At 29.1% G+C, this 19,733-nt stretch overlaps 1 protein-coding gene across 1 annotated transcript in view; it reads right to left on the minus strand.

Annotated features, from left to right (window-relative positions):
- The window catches only part of LOC136024730 (ubiquitin carboxyl-terminal hydrolase 46-like), an 86,851-nt gene that overhangs the window by 14,467 nt on the left and 52,651 nt on the right, over positions 1-19,733 (minus strand). The window contains exons 6-8 of the mRNA XM_065700160.1: positions 11,525-11,680; positions 5,440-5,577; positions 1,287-1,430 (exon numbers count right to left, since the gene is read on the minus strand). Coding sequence (XP_065556232.1) covers positions 1,287-1,430; positions 5,440-5,577; positions 11,525-11,680 — 438 coding nt within the window. The remainder of the gene's footprint in view (positions 1-1,286; positions 1,431-5,439; positions 5,578-11,524; positions 11,681-19,733) is intronic.

Genomic DNA, 19,733 nt, shown 5'->3' on the forward strand with positions numbered 1-19,733 from the left:
AATAAATTAAATAGATATTTTAGTCAGTCCTCTTTATGACAAGCTAATCGGTAGACTAAAGTTGCGGCTTATGGTTGTTTTTAGCCAAGTCCTTTCAAATTCTCTTGAAAATAGACCTGCTTCTCTTTTAACCTCAAATTTCTTACTAAAAAAGTGTAAGATCAAGAAATTGTGGAATTTTATACAGCTGTTAATTTCGGTATCAACAGTTAAAAATTTTTCCGTGTATTTTTGATTTCCCAGAAATTACTTTTTATGATGCTAAAATTTTACCGAACTGTGAAAACAAAGAACAAGATTAAGGTGATCAAGGGCGATGACTGATTAAGGTGATGAAATTAAGACTCTTTACTCCTTATCATGGTTTCAGAGATGGCTGCAAGCTTAATAGAGAACAAGCCACGGCACATTGTAACCAAAATATTTAAAAACCCTTTAAAAACAACTGACAAGTGGGAAAAACTTACCATTTGAAGCTGATTCAGAAATGGTAGCTCTGATATTGATTAATGCTAATGGTAAAATTAATTATAGGAATGAACTTTTTTTAGGCTGAATATTTTTCTCCTCCAAATTTTTGAAATGTTTACCATGCTTTATATATTTCGTGTAATTCGCTTACTTTGGTGCTATTGGCAACTTTGATACTTTTGACCTTAGGGTGAGCGAGTAGGTGGAGACAGAAGCCATCAAGACAGACCCACTTGTTTCATATTAATGTACACTCTTAATATGCCAGCATAATTTAACCTCCTTTTGCTGTTTTGGCAAAGGTTATTTTTTCTGGGCCTTTTTTTCTAAATTCTATCCAGAAAAAACTTCAAAAATCCGAAAATTGGTTTAGGCCGTATTTAAAATTTTGCTGTTCGTCCAAAAACAGCTAACATACAATTTTTTGATTGGTCACAGAAAATTAAAAAATAGGGGAAAATACAGATGTGATAGACTACAATACAATATATTTCATAAAAATCGTGGGTCTTGAGGCTTTGGTCTTGACTAGGTCAGAATAGTTTAAAAATACCCGAAAAGCAAAATTCTGGTCGAAACCAAGTTGGGAGTCCCCCTCCAAACGTGTACCCAATCAAAATATAACCAAGAAATGTATTTAGAAGTTTAAAATAAGAATTAAGCAAAATTCAAAACGAAATTTTTTTTAAAGAGAATAGAGCCTAATTCTAGCATTAAAACTGATAAAATGACACAAAATCATAAAGACCCTTTTTCATTTTTTGAATTTTGGGGAGTAAAAAAAAAGAAGACGAAAGACATCTTAAGTGACTTACGTCCACAATATCATCATCAAACACAAGCCAAATGCCATGACTCTTAACAATACTAATGTAATGACCTCTGTTAGGGCCCGTTCCACAATGGACTACTATGGATATAAGATCATATAGGCGGTCAGGATTCATGGCATCGTCCGACTAAAAAAAATAATAAACAGGTTAATAACAGAGAAAACGGCCAAAGGTTTTTTCTTCAGCAGCTAAAAGTTAGAGGTTGCCAAAGAACTTTTCTATAAATCAGCCCATTTTCTACAATTGTACACAGGATAAAATCGCTTCTTCAGAGCTTGAGTCGGGACCCTTTGGATCAAAAGTCAGAGTTGGCCCATTTTTTTGAGGACTCCTTGGCCTCCAAGGGCCTCCTTCCCTTCTCCAAGCCCTCCTTGATCGACAGGCACATATTTGAATCATACAACTGTATGGTCTTCGTATTTTCTATAATTATGTTGGAAAACAGAGCGAAAAGTCCTATTAAAAGCTATTCTTGTGAGCTTCCCATAGAGATGGCCCATTTCTTTGAACCAAAAATAGGCCTCTCTGATTGAATACTAAAAACAATACTACTACTAATAACTCACTACAGCACAAAGCTGATCAGATTTGGAAGATTTGAAACTGAGGGACCTGGAAAGATGACGCTGGAGCAAAAGGAAAGAGAACAATGCATGGAAAACAGTATAAAGTTTGTCGAGATTGAGTATCGGTTTAGTTAATAAACAATTAGTTTTCCTGAATAGGGTTTAGGGCTTTATTTGGCTCTATTTATTTAACATTTATTCTATTAAAATCAACATTAAGAATATCAATTCGCTTAGACTTGCGACAAATGAAGGTATAGAGGTGAAACTAGGTATTCATTGTCCATTCACACCTTTTTGTTGGATTATTTAGATTATTGATTAAAAAAACATTGTATCCAAGACCCTAAGACTTTACAACTTGACAAGACAAACACCAAGACTGTATCTTCATTTAAAATTGTTTCCTTTGTTTCCAATTCACGTTCAATTATTGGAAAACCAATTAACAGCTGGATTACCAAAAAAACAAAAACAAAGGGCAAATCAGCCTACTCATTGGGAAAACGCAGAAAAAACTGTATTCATTTTTAAAATTAAATTCTTAGAATATTAAATTAATCTTAATTAAAATTAAATTGAATCAATTGAAACAATTAACAGTTGGATTACCAAAAAAAGGGCAAATCAGCCTACTAATTGGGAAAACGCAGAAAAAACTGTATTAATTTTTAAAATTAAATTATTAGAATATTAAATTATCTTAATTAAAATTAAACTGAATCAATTGAACCAATTAACAGCTGGATTACCAAAATTAACAAAGGGCGAATCAGACTACTAATTGGGAAAACGCAGAAAAAACAGTATTAATTTTTAAAATTAAATTATTAGAATATTAAATTAATCTTAATTAAAATTAAATTTGAATCAATTGAACCAATTAACAGCTGGATTACCAAAAAAAACAAAGGGCAAATCAGCCTACTAATTGGGAAAACGCAGAAAAAACTGTATTAATTTTTAAAATTAAGTTATTAGAATATTAAATTAATCTAAATTAAAATTAAATTGAATCAATTGAACCAATTAACAGCTGGATTACCAAAAAAAAAACAAAGGGCAAATCAGCCTACTCATTGGGAAAACGCAGAAAAAACTGTATTCATTTTTAAAATTAAATTATTAGAATATTAAATTAATCTTAGTTAAAATTAAATTGAATCAATCGAAACAATTAACAGCTGGATTAGCAAAAAAAGGGCAAATCAGCCTACTAATTGGGAAAACGTAGAAAAAACTGTATTAATTTTTAACATTAAATTATTAGAATATTAAATTATCTTAATTAAGATTAAACTGAATCAATTGAACCAATTAACAGCTGGATTACCAAAAATAACAAAGGGCGAATCAGCCTACTAATTGGGAAAACGCAGAAAAAACTGTATTAATTTTTAAAATTAAATTATTAGAATATTAAATTAATCTTAATTAAAATTAAATTGAATCAATTGAACCAATTAACAGCTGGATTACCAAAAAAAAAAAGGGCAAATCAGCCTACTAATTGGGAAAACGCAGAAAAAATTTATTAATTTTTAAAATTAAATTATTAGAATATTAAATTAATCTAAATTAAAATTAAATTGAATCAATTGAACCAATTAACAGCTGGATTACCAAAAAAAAACAAAGGGCAAATCAGCCTACTCATTGGGAAAACGCAGAAAAAACTGTATTCATTCTTAAAATTAAATTATTAGAATATTAAATTAATCTTAGTTAAAATTAAATTGAATCAATCGAAACAATTAACAGCTGGATTAGCAAAAAAAAGGGCAAATCAGCCTACTAATTGGGAAAACGTAGAAAAAACTGTATTAATTTTTAACATTAAATTATTAGAATATTAAATTATCTTAATTAAGATTAAACTGAATCAATTGAACCAATTAACAGCTGGATTACCAAAATTAACAAAGGGCGAATCAGACTACTAATTGGGAAAACGCAGAAAAAACAGTATTAATTTTTAAAATTAAATTATTAGAATATTAAATTAATCTTAATTAAAATTAAATTTGAATCAATTGAACCAATTAACAGCTGGATTACCAAAAAAAACAAAGGGCAAATCAGCCTACTAATTGGGAAAACGCAGAAAAAACTGTATTAATTTTTAAAATTAAATTATTAGAATATTAAATTAATCTAAATTAAAATTAAATTGAATCAATTGAACCAATTAACAGCTGGATTACCAAAAAAAAAACAAAGGGCAAATCAGCCTACTCATTGGGAAAACGCAGAAAAAACTGTATTCATTTTTAAAATTAAATTATTAGAATATTAAATTAATCTTAGTTAAAATTAAATTGAATCAATCGAAACAATTAACAGCTGGATTAGCAAAAAAAGGGCAAATCAGCCTACTAATTGGGAAAACGTAGAAAAAACTGTATTAATTTTTAACATTAAATTATTAGAATATTAAATTATCTTAATTAAGATTAAACTGAATCAATTGAACCAATTAACAGCTGGATTACCAAAAATAACAAAGGGCGAATCAGCCTACTAATTGGGAAAACGCAAAAAAAAACTGTATTAATTTTTAAAATTAAATTATTAGAATATTAAATTAATATTAATTAAAATTAAATTGAATCAATTGAACCAATTAACAGCTGGATTACCAAAAAAAAACAAAGGGCAAATCAGCCTACTAATTGGGAAAACGCAGAAAAAATTGTATTAATTTTTAAAATTAAATTATTAAAATATTAAATTGATCTTAATTGAAATTAACTTGAATCGATTGAACTAATGATTTAAAAAAATGAAATAATAACAACAAAAACTAATCAATAGTATCGCTCATAATTAACCATTTCAACAAACAGTAAATTAAAATCCTACTTACTGGTTGCTCAAATTTTACAGTGTCAACCAGGCGGATAGTACTTAAAAATATATTAATAGATTAATAGATTAAGTACTTAATAGATTAAGCATTAATAGATTAAGTACTTAAAAAATATACCAAAAAATTAGAGTGATTTATAATAAAATAATAATAGCTTTAAATAATAAAAAGAGCCATAAATGAATACAGATAATTGAATATCTTGGTTTAGGTCAATTATAATAAGTAGTAACGAAAATCAACAAAACTTCCAATATTGAAAAGCCGAAAAAAAGTAGAACTTACCGTATTAAACAGTCTCAGTTCCATAGGGAAAACTACACGATGATATACTTTAACGTGCCAACTGTACGTGTCTATGTATTTCATGGTAATTATTGGTAATAACATACAACATGTATGCCGAAAAAAAAATAGAACTTACCGTATTAAACAGTCTCAGTTCCATAGGGAAAACTACACGATGATATACTTTAACGTGCCAACTGTACGTGTCTATGTATTTCATGGCAATTATTGGTAATAACATACAACATGTATGCCGAAAAAAAATAGAACTTACCGTATTAAACAGTCTCAGTTCCATAGGGAAAACTACACGATGATGTACTTTAACGTGCCGACTGTACATGTCTATGTATTTCATGGTAATTATTGGTAATAACATACAACATGTATGCCGAAAAAAAGTAGAACTTACCGTATTAAACAGTCTAAGTTCCATAGGGAAAACTACACGATGAGATACTTTAATGTGCCGACTATACGTGTCCATGTATTTGAACCGTTTCAGATGCAGAGCCAATATCATTGGCAGCTTCTTCACTCGAACACGCTTCTAAAAATTATAATAATATAAATTAACTTTCTGCCACTAATAAGATAATATTACAAGATTGTCACCTCCTGAGATTGCATTCAGGATTACCTGCTTTTACCCAGAAAATTTGTCAATAAAAATACATTAGAATTATATTATATTATATATATATATATATATATATATATATATATATATATATATATATATATATATATATATATATATATATATATATATATATATATATATATATATATATAAGTTCCCTTTCCTATATTGGACTGTAAAATTTCATAAGAATCCCCCTAAACCACGGTTTATTGCTGGAGCAGCTAAATGTCCAACCCACATTGCTGCTACTGACCTCTCTTTAATTTTAAAGGAAATTGTAAATAAACTTAAAACCTATTGTTCTGGTATTAAAAAAATTTCGAATTTTAATCCATATTGGAGTGTTAATAATTCACTGCAGGTGATAGATTCTTTAACAATGGTTTCAGCTAAAAGAATTGAGTCTGTCGATTTTGCGACAATGTATACTAATTTATCGCTTAATGTAGTGTTAGATAATTTAAAAACTGTTATCATGAAATCTTTCCTCTTATCTAGTAAAAGGTTCTTAAAAATAGACATATTTTACATATTTACAAGATCAGCTTAAAACAAGAGCATGTTCCAAAGATGTGCAGACGTGTGCAGGCTTATTAAATTATTAAATAGTGAATCCCAAGCCAGGAATGGCTCCATGAACCCAAAACGTCTAGCAACAGTAAATAAATCAAATCGGGATTTGGACAAGGTCCTTAAAAAACTTAATGTGTGATTTGTGAAATGAAATGAAATGAATTGCTTTAATACTACAGTTAACTTGAGATGTTACAGCTTGGATATGATTTTTGAGTTATTAGAATTTGTTTTATACAATACTTATATAAGATTTGGTGGTGATTTGTATAAACAAATTGTGGGAATTCCCATGGGGGGGAATGCCAGCCCATTTATAGCTGACTTGTTTTTAAGTCAACTAGAATATAAATATATGATGGATAAGAATAATCCAAATAATTTAAAACATGTTTTGTCAAATAATAAAAGATATTTAGATGATATTTTGGTCTTAAATTGTAAGGATTTCATTGATATTTCTAAAAACATATAATCATCAGAGCTTATTCTTGAACCTAGTCATGGCACTGGTCATGAAGATCATTTCTTAGATTTAAATATTAATATTTGTGATAATAATAAATTAAGTTTTAAAATGTATAATAAAACGGATGATTTTGATTGTGAAGTGATTAGTTTCCCATTCCCTGAAACTAATATACACTCAAATATCACATATTCAGCGTTTTTCTCACAGTTACTTCGTTATGCAAGGATTTGTAGTAATTATATTGATTTTAAAAATAGATGTAAAATCTTAAGCCAAAAATTGATATCAAGAGGTTTTTCGGCAAATAAATTAACTTGGCAATTTAAAAAATTTAGTTTTCATTATAACGAACTTTTAAATAAATATCAAAAGAATTATCTAGAAATACTTACAGAAATTTTCAACTAATTTCGGAGGTTCGAGAATTGATGTTGCAGCGCCATTTATTTTGAATTGTGTTTCTAATTTAGCGGATTTTTCAAAAATTAGCCACATGGTAAAGATGAATTCTATAATTGTTTAGTTCATTCAGGTTTTTTGCAATGTGTTAATATTTGTGATTTGGTAAAATTTATTATATTTAGTTTACCTATTGGTGCTAAAAAGAGGGATATATTAACAGGATAGGTTTGTTTTGGTGTTACTTGGTAGTTTTACATTTGCTGTTGTTTTTTTTTTTTTTCATAGGCATGTATTTTGGGGGTGATACCTGACACGGGGATGCCATGGATATTCTGTGGTAGCCACAACACTTGGCTGGGTAGAGAATTTAAAGTGGCGAAACCCTATAGGCCAGTGTATTCTCCTGATGAGCCCTTGTGTTGGGTTGTTGCCTCTGAATTATTTGTCTTTATTATTTTTTCTATTGTTTGGTAAATGACGACTTATACTTATTGACGACATGACGGCCTGTCCATGGATTATTCTTTATGGTTGATTGTGTATGGCTATGCTGTTTGAACTATGTGATTGTATGGATGAGTAGGGTTAAGGCCTCATTCAAGTGCTGGTCTATATTAATCACTAATTTAGGAAAGCAGTCTTCCTTTTCTCCTTCTGTCTCTCTTTTTTTATAATCCAGAGAAACAAATTAAAAAAAAAAAAAATCGCTTATTATATATTCGTATCAAAAGATTAGCGTGTTTCATCATTTCGTATATGGAGGTGCATTCTTTGCAAAAATTGAATTTTATTTTTATAGTATGTTTTACTTGTTAAAACTTTAGCATCTTGCTCTAGTTCTTGCATGAAGCTTGTGGATTCGTTTGAGGTGTCCTTGTGGTATGTGGAAGGGGTCAATTTCCAGGAGCTCATTTTCTTGATTGGTAGAGAGGAGTTTGTGCACCTGGATCATATCCCCACGTATCCGCCTGTAGACTAAAGAGGGGAAGTTGACTTCCCTCAGCCATTCACTGTAGGGCTTGTTTTCCATACCGGCAATCAGAGATTTATTTTCAAATGAGGCCTTAACAGGTCTCTATGATGTTTTTTGTGCACTGTTAGCAGTGACTTAAATAAGAAAAAAAAGAAAACGAGGACACATTAGCACAACCCATGTAAAAGGTGATTTTCTTTGTTGTTCAAGTTTGGGAGAGAGACAATTATCCTATATGAGGTTCAAAACGATGACGATTCCAGTGGGCTTTTCGTTTTCATCTGATAACATTTCCAAGAAGTTTTAGGCTTTTTTCATATTCGAGTAAAGCTGTTTTCAAAACAGCTTATTAATATTAAAACTAATCGAAATAATAATTACCATTCCTGAATCAGTTACAATTTTTCCTCTCGAGCAGTTTATATATATATATATATATATATATATATATATATATATATATATATATAAATGGGATTCAGTTAAATGAAGCCTATAGACGCTGGAGTGACAGGAAGGAGTGCTCCCCCTCCTAAAAACCCTCTTATAAAACTTATTGGTATCATCACAGTTAAATGTTCAATTATCAAATATTAAAATATTGCGACCTAATTATGTCTAAAGTAGGGATTTGGAGCATTTCATACATGAGTCTGTATTTACAAGCCTTATTGCTATGCGATTTAGCATATATAAATAATATTCAACTTTCCCTTTTTTGTCCTTCTTTATTTCTTTTTTTTTGTATAATTTGGTATAAAGAATTCCCTGGTAAAACTTATTGGTATCATCACAGCTAAATTTTCACGACCTTAGATACTTAAAACACGGTCAACACATTAAAACTCGTAAAAGCTAAATGGCTACCTTAGATGCTTATTCAGTTTTTTTTTTTGAGTAGCTTGGTGAAAAAAAGCTCCTTGACAAAACTTATTGGTATCATCACAGCTAAATTTTCAAATAATGCAACCCAATTTATTCTAAAGCAAATGTATTCCCAAGCCTGAGTAATATCGGGGCACAGTTTATATTACACTTTATATAGCACAATTCATAAGGGTATATGAAACAGTAAAGAGAGTGAACTCAGCAACTTCTCATAAAGAAAAAAATAACATAAAATCAGAGAAAGAAAACAAGCGAAAAATTAAGGAAAAATCATAATAATAATAATAAAAAAAAAACAGAAATAAACTTCTAAAAACGTCAGAGGAAAAAAATCATAAAAAATTAATTTAAAATACTGAGGTTGATTTATTTGTTTTGGTTAATCTTTTATGGTTTTTGTTCATTTTAAACGGAAGAATTATAATCATTACTAAATCTACTCCAGTGACTGTGAATAGTATCAGCCAAACTTTTGCTTCAGGAATGACGTGATTCGCATTATTGTTCATTTTGTATGCCCATTCTCGAATAAAAGAAAAAATGTATTAAAGCCTGAATAAAAATATTATCTCAATCGACTTTAGCCCATTTTCGATTTGATTTTACAAGTATAAAAGGCACAAAGGCACAAAGGGGTCAAAAATAAAAGGCACAAAGGGCATAGCAAGTCGTTGTCTCCTGTTTTTGTCAAAACAGCTTACCTACCCTTGAATATATTTTTGTCAACAAAAAAGCTCGAAAAACAGAAACATCATTTAATCATGTCAAAAATTTTAATAGGTTAAATTCTGCTGTTTTGATTTTACTAGTTTGACCGGGTGCAGACACCGTATCGGTACACTGTCTGCGGTACTATTACTTTTTAATTACTATTAAACTCATAATAAAGCGCTAAGATTCCTCTCTAAGTGTTTTTTTTTTTTTCGTAGTCTAGTAGGCGCTCTTTCTTTCCCCCCACAATAAAGTATATTTCTTAATACAAGTAACTGTTATTATATAAATTCGAGCTATATTCCAATTCGGTAGTAGAAGGGAAGGAGGGGGTTTGGAATCAAAAGAGTTTACTTCTCTTAGCTAGCCCCACTACAAATCAGTCTTCAGCACCAACTAATTATTAAACGCCTATATTATTCATTACCGAAAAAAGTCTCGTCGAATTGCAGGGTTTCAAGTAATGGTAAAGCTTTTAGTACACCTAAAACACAACTATTTTCCGTTGATTTTTCCGTTGAGTCCGTTGATTTTGAATTAAAATGGAATAGTTGTGTTGAGGTGTGCTAAAAATAGAGAAGAAACTTGAAAACACCATAATGGTCCACAAACCACGATCTTAAATCAATACTCAAATTTTAATGTAGTGTAGCGCTAGCTCTGTCTTCTTGATAGTACACCTGGCCATTTGCATTGCAGAATATTGAAATATTGTCACTTGAAATACAGTACTTTAACTGATTTTTCTCCCTGGCTATGGAAATTTTTTGCATAAAGCAAACTGTACTTCTAATTTTAAGGCAATTCCGAACATGGGGAAGGGTCGTTTTAACATTACATTGACATATTTACTTTCAGTCACGCAAGCATTCACTACACCTGGCATTTGAAATGCAGAATATTGAAATTTGAAATATTGTCGTGAAACTTCAAAATAAAAGTAGATACATTTCATTTGGATGAATTTTGGTATTAGTGAATAAATTAGGAGGGAGAGACTTTAAGGTAAATAGGGAGATTCTGGAGCCAACAATTTTTTACTCTAATTTTCGTGATCTTATTGCTACCGCAGAAGGGACGCCTTATGATGGAACTACACCATGCAAAATGGCTTGGTAGCAGCGTTGCCACAATGGTCAGTTTCTAAAGTGCAACAATTGCCCAAATTTGCGTGCTACACAGCGATTTTCGGTGCTACAACAAAAAAATTGACTATAATAGGGCTAAAATAGCACTTTCATACTATTTTAGCACTATTTTAGCGATCCTGAGCACTTGCTATAGTAATAAACAAAATGAAACAGTGCTAACATAGCACTTTTTTGCTACAGGTGGCAACCCTGATTGGTAGTCGTTGAATGGGTTTAATTGAGAAGAATGCCCAAAAAATAAAATCTGACTAGTTTTAGCTCTTTCAATTTAAGAAATATTAGAAAAAAACTGATTCATTACTTAAAAAATAATTCATGCATACTCATAATCTTAAGTTATTTCATAGCCCAGATGTTTCTCTTTTAAAATAAACAGGAAAACAGTTAAAGTCAAAACAGTACCAGACCGCCTGGCGCCAACAAAGCTATGCATGCTCCTCCTCCACTGCAAAAGCTTCAGTCTTTACCCCTTCACGTGAAGTTGTAATTTACTTTTAATTCTTCCTTATGTCCTCTTTTCAACCCATTCGGGAATAACCAGCTTTTCATTTGGACCCTTATGGACAGTCAAAGACCACAAACTTTATCCTTAAAATGAGGCCTAGAACCTTTCTTTTGTTATAGCCTTAAATGATACTTGAACCTTGAAAAACAAAAACAGACAGCTAAATTTTCTTTTACCTGAGCTTCTTGATAACTACAGCATACGTCACATTTGAATTTATTTTCATTACATAATGTTTCTGTTGAGCTGAAATTTCGAAGACAGTGTGTGATACTAGTATTTTGTTCTACGTCCACCTGGAGATCAAAAAAATCCTCGTCCTTGGAGCTCACCTGTAAGAAAATCTGAATAAAACAAGAAGCAGATGATGATAATTAAAATTGTTTTAGTGGCTTTTCATGATTCTTTCACCCACTGCACAACATTGTCACATTCCCAATTAATACATATTTACAAGATCAGCTTAAAACAAGAGCATGTTCCAAAGATGTGCAGACGTGTGCAGGCTTATTAAATTATTAAATAGTGAATCCCAAGCCAGGAATGGCTCCATGACCCCAAAACGTCTAGCAACAGTAAATAAATCAAATCGGGATGTGGACAAGGTCCTTAAAAAACTTAATGTGTGATTTGTGAAATGAACGTTAATCCACATCTGGCAAAACACTCCAAAATGGAATTAAGTACAAGGTGTGAGGCAGGGTCACACTTTTGAACAACTTTGCTAAAAGATTGCCCTTAAAAGTAGCTTGCACATACACTAAATACTATAAGCAGCACTTAGTGTATTTCTAACGTCCTTAAAAGTAGCTTACACATACACTAAATAGTATAAGCAGAACGTAGTTTATTTTCAACGTGCTTAAAAGTAGCTTGGACATACACTAAATAGTATATGCAAAACGTAGTTTATTTTCAAGGTGCTTAAAAGTAGCTTGGACATACACTAAATAGTATATGCAAAACGTAGTTTATTTTCAAGGTGCTTAAAAGTAGCTTGGACATACACTAAATAGTATAAGCAGAACGTAGTTTATTTCAACGTGCTTAAAAGCAGCTTGCACATACACTAAATGGCACAAGAAGTACTTAGTGTGTTTCCAACATCCTTAAAAGTAGCTTGCACATACACTAAATAGTATAAGCAGCACGTAGTTTACTTTCAACGTGCTTAAAAGTAGCTTGCACATACACTAAATAGTATAAGCAGAACGTAGTTTATTTTCAACGTGCTTAAATGTAGCTTGGACATACACTAAATAGTATAAGCAGAACGTAGTTTATTTCCAACGCGCTTAAAAGTAGCTTGCACATCCACTAAATAGTATAAGCAGCACCTGGCACGTACGCAGGGGGTTCCCATGGTTTCTTGGGATTTCTGGTAATAATAAAATATTTATTAAGAATCAAGATACATGTGTGAAGCCTTTTTTAGGGGATTTTACAGCATGCAATTATCCGGTCAAGTCACTGCCCAATTATTAATCCATTTTCTGTCTAACTTTTTACCCTCTTTGAAGTAATTAGCAATTGTACTGTTATTATTTTTTTTTGTAAAGAGAGTTTGCTTTCCACAGCAAAATAGAATTATCCTTGATATTAGTGCGTTTATCCCCCCCCCCTTTTAAGGATAAAATACAGCTTTTAATAGATCAATTTTGGAAACTATAATTTTTCATTAAAATGTACGATTTTACAATAGAAGAACTACCCCTCGCAGCAACCATATTGCACTGTTAACCCTAAAATATCCCTTTCAGTGGGATATAATAGATTAATCACTGGTTCTAAATCGCTATGAACATAACCTGAGCCTAAAACGTACTTTTGAGGCTTCAGTCTTCTTCCTCCATCTGCTACAATACTACAGATTAAAGTTAATTTGTATTTTTCGATATACGTGCTTTTTGCATTACTAAATAAAAAAGTGCTACTTTATATCTGCTGTATCGAAGGTTTTGCCCCCCCCCCCGAAAAAATTCCTGCGTACGTGCCTGAGCAGCACGTAGTTTATTTCCAACGTGCTTAAGAAGGAATTTTCTTATATTCTCCAGGGAGGACACGATCAGTAGACCGCGATAAACGAGGTCTGGCGTTGGGATGATATTCAGTTCACGGAGTCGTTTATGCAAGCTACATACTACTAGGATAATTGAAAATTAGCATTTTATGTTTAGCTAAGTGAATAGATAGACCTATGCCATAATAGCGGGCTGTAAGTTCATAAAAATTGCGTTGAAGACTTGCAATAGAGCGCCACAAATTCCAAAAGTCATCAACATAACAAAGTACCGAAGTCCCATGACCAATATGTAGATACATCAAATAGGTAAATCCTCCTGGGCTGTGTGAGAGGAGCATTGTTGTATAGTCAGAGATGTGATTGCTCCTTGCTTAATTCTGACATAAACAGGAATATCTTCATCTGTAAGGGTATTACTATATTTTAAAAGAACTTTTAAATGCCTATACAGGCAATAAAGCGGTACAATAATATCGAGACTAACACCAAAATCATACTGTTCCAACATTGCATGTGAATGGAAAAGAAAATTGAAAGCGTTTGTCACGTGACACGCACCTAAGATCAGTCTGCTTTCAGAAGACTTTCTAACCTTCAAAATAGAACACTTGCGCTGGGTGTGAAAATACCCGAGACCTAATTGACACTCAAACTGATAGGAGAGCACAGTACTTTTACAATGTAACTTTGATAATGTAATTTTGTAATTAATTAATTTCTTTTATCAACTGATAGGAGAGCACAGTACTTTTACAATGTAATTTTGTAAGTAATTAATTTCCTTTACATCATCAACTGATAGGAGAGCATAGTACTTTTACAATGTAACTTTGATAATATAATTTTGTAATTAATTAATTTCTTTTATATTATCAACTGATAGGAGAGCACAGTACTTTTACAATGTAACTTTGATAATATAATTTTGTAATTAATTAATTTCTTTTATATTATCAACTGATAGGAGAGCACAGTACTTTTACAATGTAACTTTGATAATATAATTTTGTAATTAATTAATTTCTTTTATATTATCAACTGATAGGAGAGCACAGTACTTTTACAATGTAACTTTGATAATATAATTTTGTAATTAATTAATTTCTTTTATATTATCAACTGATAGGAGAGCACAGTACTTTTACAATGTAACTTTGATAATATAATTTTGTAATTAATTAATTTCTTTTATATTATGAACTGATAGGAGAGCACAGTACTTTTACAATGAAACTTTGATAATATAATTTTGTAATTAATTAATTTCTTTTATATCATCAACTGATAGGAAAGCATAGTACTTTTACAATGTAACTTTGATAATATAATTTTGTAATTAATTAATTTCTTTTATATTATCAACTGATAGGAGAGCACAGTACTTTTACAATGTAACTTTGATAATATAATTTTGTAATTAATTAATTTCTTTTATATCATCAACTGATAGGAGAGCATAGTACTTTTACAATGTAACTTTGATAATATAATTTTGTAATTAATTAATTTCTTTTATATTATCAACTGATAGGAGAGCACAGTACTTTTACAATGTAACTTTGATAATATAATTTTGTAATTAATTAATTTCTTTTATATTATCAACTGATAGGAGAGCACAGTACTTTTACAATGTAACTTTGATAATATAATTTTGTGATTAATTAATTTCTTTTATATTATCAACTGATAGGAGAGCATAGTACTTTTACAATGTAACTTTGATAATATAATTTTGTAATTAATTAATTTCTTTTATATTATCAACTGATAGAAGAGCACAGTACTTTTACAATGTAATTTTGTAAGTAATTAATTTCCTTTACATCATCAACTGATAGGAGAGCATAGTACTTTTACAATGTAACTTTGATAATGTAATTTTGTAATTAATTAATTTCTTTTATCAACTGATAGGAGAGCACAGTACTTTTACAATGTAATTTTGTAAGTAATTAATTTCCTTTACATCATCAACTGATAGGAGAGCATAGTACTTTTACAATGTAACTTTGATAATGTAATTTTGTAATTAATTAATTTCTTTTATCAACTGATAGGAGAGCACAGTCCTTTAATGTGTAACTTTGATAATGTAATTTTGTAATTAATTAATTTCTTTTATCAACTGATAGGAGAGCACAGTACTTTTACAATGTAATTTTGTAAGTAATTAATTTCCTTTACATCATCAACTGATAGGAGAGCATAGTACTTTTACAATGTAACTTTGATAATGTAATTTTGTAATTAATTAATTTCTTTTATCAACTGATAGGAGAGCACAGTACTTTTACAGTGTAACTTTGATAATGTAATTTTGTAATTAATTAATTTCTTTTATCAACTGATAGGAGAGCATAGTACTTTTACAATGTAACTTTGATAATGTAATTTTGTAATTAATTAATTTCTTTTATCAACTGATAGGAGAGCACAGTACTTTTACAGTGTAACTTTGATAATGTAATTTTGTAATTAATTAATTTCTTTTATCAACTGATAGGAGACCATAGTACTTTTACAATGTAACTTTGATAATGTAATTTTGTAATTAATTAATTTCTTTTATCAACTGATAGGAGAGCACAGTACTTTTACAATGTAATTTTGTAAGTAATTAATTTCCTTTACATCATCAACTGATAAGCATAGTACTTTTACAATGTAACTTTGATAATGTAATTTTGTAATTAATTAATTTCTTTATCAACTGATAGTAGAGCACAGTACTTTTACAATGTAATTTTGTAAGTAATTAATTTCCTTTACATCATCAACTGATAGGAGAGCATAGTACTTTTACAATGTAACTTTGATAATATAATTTTGTAATTAATTAATTTCTTTTATATTATCAACTGATAGGAGAGCACAGTACTTTTACAATGTAATTTTGTAAGTAATTAATTTCCTTTACATCATCAACTGATAGGAGAGCATAGTACTTTTACAATGTAACTTTGATAATATAATTTTGTAATTAATTAATTTCTTTTATCAACTGATAGGAGAGCACAGTACTTTTACAATGTAATTTTGTAAGTAATTAATTTCCTTTACATCATCAACTGATAGGAGAGCATAGTACTTTTACAATGTAACTTTGATAATGTAATTTTGTAATTAATTAATTTCTTTTATCAACTGATAGGAGAGCACAGTACTTTTACAGTGTAACTTTGATAATGTAATTTTGTAATTAATTAATTTCTTTTATCAACTGATAGGAGAGCACAGTACTTTTACAATGTAACTTTTGTAAGTAATTAATTTCTTTACATCATCAACTGATAGGAGAGCATAGTACTTTTACAATGTAACTTTGATAATGTAATTTTGTAATTAATTAATTTCTTTTATCAACTGATAGGAGAGCACAGTACTTTTACAGTGTAACTTTGATAATGTAATTTTGTAATTAATTAATTTCTTTTATCAACTGATAGGAGAGCATAGTACTTTTACAATGTAACTTTGATAATGTAATTTTGTAATTAATTAATTTCTTTTATCAACTGATAGGAGAGCATAGTACTTTTACAATGTAACTTTGATAATGTAATTTTGTAATTAATTAATTTCTTTTATCAACTGATAGGAGAGCACAGTACTTTTACAGTACTTTTACAATGTAATTTTGTAAGTAATTAATTTCCTTTACATCATCAACTGATAAGCATAGTACTTTTACAATGTAACTTTGATAATGTAATTTTGTAATTAATTAATTTCTTTATCAACTGATAGGAGAGCACAGTACTTTTACAATGTAATTTTGTAAGTAATTAATTTCCTTTACATCATCAACTGATAGGAGAGCATAGTACTTTTACAATGTAACTTTGATAATATAATTTTGTAATTAATTAATTTCTTTTATATTATCAACTGATAGGAGAGCACAGTACTTTTACAATGTAATTTTGTAAGTAATTAATTTCCTTTACATCATCAACTGATAGGAGAGCATAGCACTTTTACAATGTAATTTTGATAATATAATTTTGTAATTAATTAATTTCCTTTACATTATCAACTGATAGGAGAGCACAGTACTTTTACAATGTAATTTTGTAAGTAATTAATTTCCTTTATATCATCAACTGATAGGAAGCATAGTACTTTTACAATGTAACTTTGATAATGTAATTTTGTAATTAATTAATTTCTTTTATCAACTGATAGGAGAGCACAGTACTTTTACAATGTAATTTTGTAAGTAATTAATTTCCTTTACATCATCAACTGATAGGAGAGCATAGTACTTTTACAATGTAACTTTGATAATGTAATTTTGTAATTAATTAATTTCTTTTATCAACTGATAGGAGAGCACAGTACTTTTACAGTGTAACTTTGATAATGTAATTTTGTAATTAATTAATTTCTTTTATATTATCAACTGATAGGAGAGCACAGTACTTTTACAATGTAATTTTGAAGTAATTAATTTCCTTTACATCATCAACTGATAGGAGAGCACAGTACTTTTACAATGTAATTTTGATAATATAATTTTGTAATTAATAATTTCCTTTACATTATCAACTGATAGGAGAGCACAGTACTTTTACAATGTAATTTTGTAAGTAATTAATTTCCTTTACATCATCAACTGATAGGAGAGCATAGTACTTTTACAATGTAACTTTGATAATGTAATTTTGTAATTAATTAATTTCTTTTATCAACTGATAGGAGAGCACAGTACTTTTACAATGTAACTTTGATAATGTAATTTTGTAATTAATTAATTTCTTTTATCAACTGATAGGAGAGCATAGTACTTTTACAATGTAACTTTGATAATGTAATTTTGTAATTAATTAATTTCTTTTATCAACTGATAGGAGAGCATAGTACTTTTACAATGTAACTTTGATAATGTAATTTTGTAATTAATTAATTTCTTTTATCAACTGATAGGAGAGCACAGTACTTTTACAATGTAATTTTGTAAGTAATTAATTTCCTTTACATCATCAACTGATAGGAGAGCATAGTACTTTTACAATGTAACTTTGATAATGTAATTTTGTAATTAATTAATTTCTTTTATCAACTGATAGGAGAGCACAGTACTTTTACAATGTAATTTTGTAAGTAATTAATTTCCTTTACATCATCAACTGATAGGAGAGCAAGTACTTTTACAATGTAACTTTGATAATGTAATTTTGTAATTAATTAATTTCTTTTATCAACTGATAGGAGAGCACAGTACTTTTACAGTGTAACTTTGATAATGTAATTTTGTAATTAATTAATTTCTTTTATCAACTGATAGGAGAGCATAGTACTTTTACAATGTAACTTTGATAATGTAATTTTGTAATTAATTAATTTCTTTTATCAACTGATAGGAGAGCATAGTACTTTTACAATGTAACTTTGATAATGTAATTTTGTATTAATTAATTTCTTTTATATTATCAACTGATAGGAGAGCATAGTACTTTTACAATGTAATTTTGTAATTAATTAATTTCTTTTATATTATCAACTGATAGGAGAGCACAGTACTTTTACAATGTAATTTTGTAAGTAATTAATTTCCTTTACATCATCAACTGATAGGAGAGCATAGTACTTTTACAATGTAACTTTGATAATGTAATTTTGTAAGTAATTAATTTCCTTTATCAACTGATAGGAGAGCACAGTACTTTTACAATGTAATTTTGATAATATAATTTTGTAATTAACTAATTTCCTTTACATTATCAACTGATAGGAGAGCACAGTACTTTTACAATGTAATTTTGATAATATAATTTTGTAATTAACTAATTTCCTTTACATCATCAACTGATAAGCATAGTACTTTTACAATGTAACTTTGATAATGTAATTTTGTAATTAATTAATTTCTTTATCAACTGATAGTAGAGCACAGTACTTTTACAATGTAATTTTGTAAGTAATTAATTTCCTTTACATCATCAACTGATAGGAGAGCATAGTACTTTTACAATGTAACTTTGATAATATAATTTTGTAATTAATTAATTTCTTTTATATTATCAACTGATAGGAGAGCACAGTACTTTTACAATGTAATTTTGAAGTAATTAATTTCCTTTACATCATCAACTGATAGGAGAGCACAGTACTTTTACAATGTAATTTTGATAATATAATTTTGTAATTAACTAATTTCCTTTACATTATCAACTGATAGGAGAGCACAGTACTTTTACAATGTAATTTTGTAAGTAATTAATTTCCTTTACATCATCAACTGATAGGAAAGCATAGTACTTTTACAATGTAACTTTGATAATGTAATTTTGTAATTAATTAATTTCTTTTATCAACTGATAGGAGAGCACAGTACTTTTACAATGTAATTTTGTAAG

This window comes from Artemia franciscana, chromosome 3 (assembly GCF_032884065.1).
Source record: "Artemia franciscana chromosome 3, ASM3288406v1, whole genome shotgun sequence".
Classification (NCBI taxonomy): domain Eukaryota; kingdom Metazoa; phylum Arthropoda; class Branchiopoda; order Anostraca; family Artemiidae; genus Artemia; species Artemia franciscana.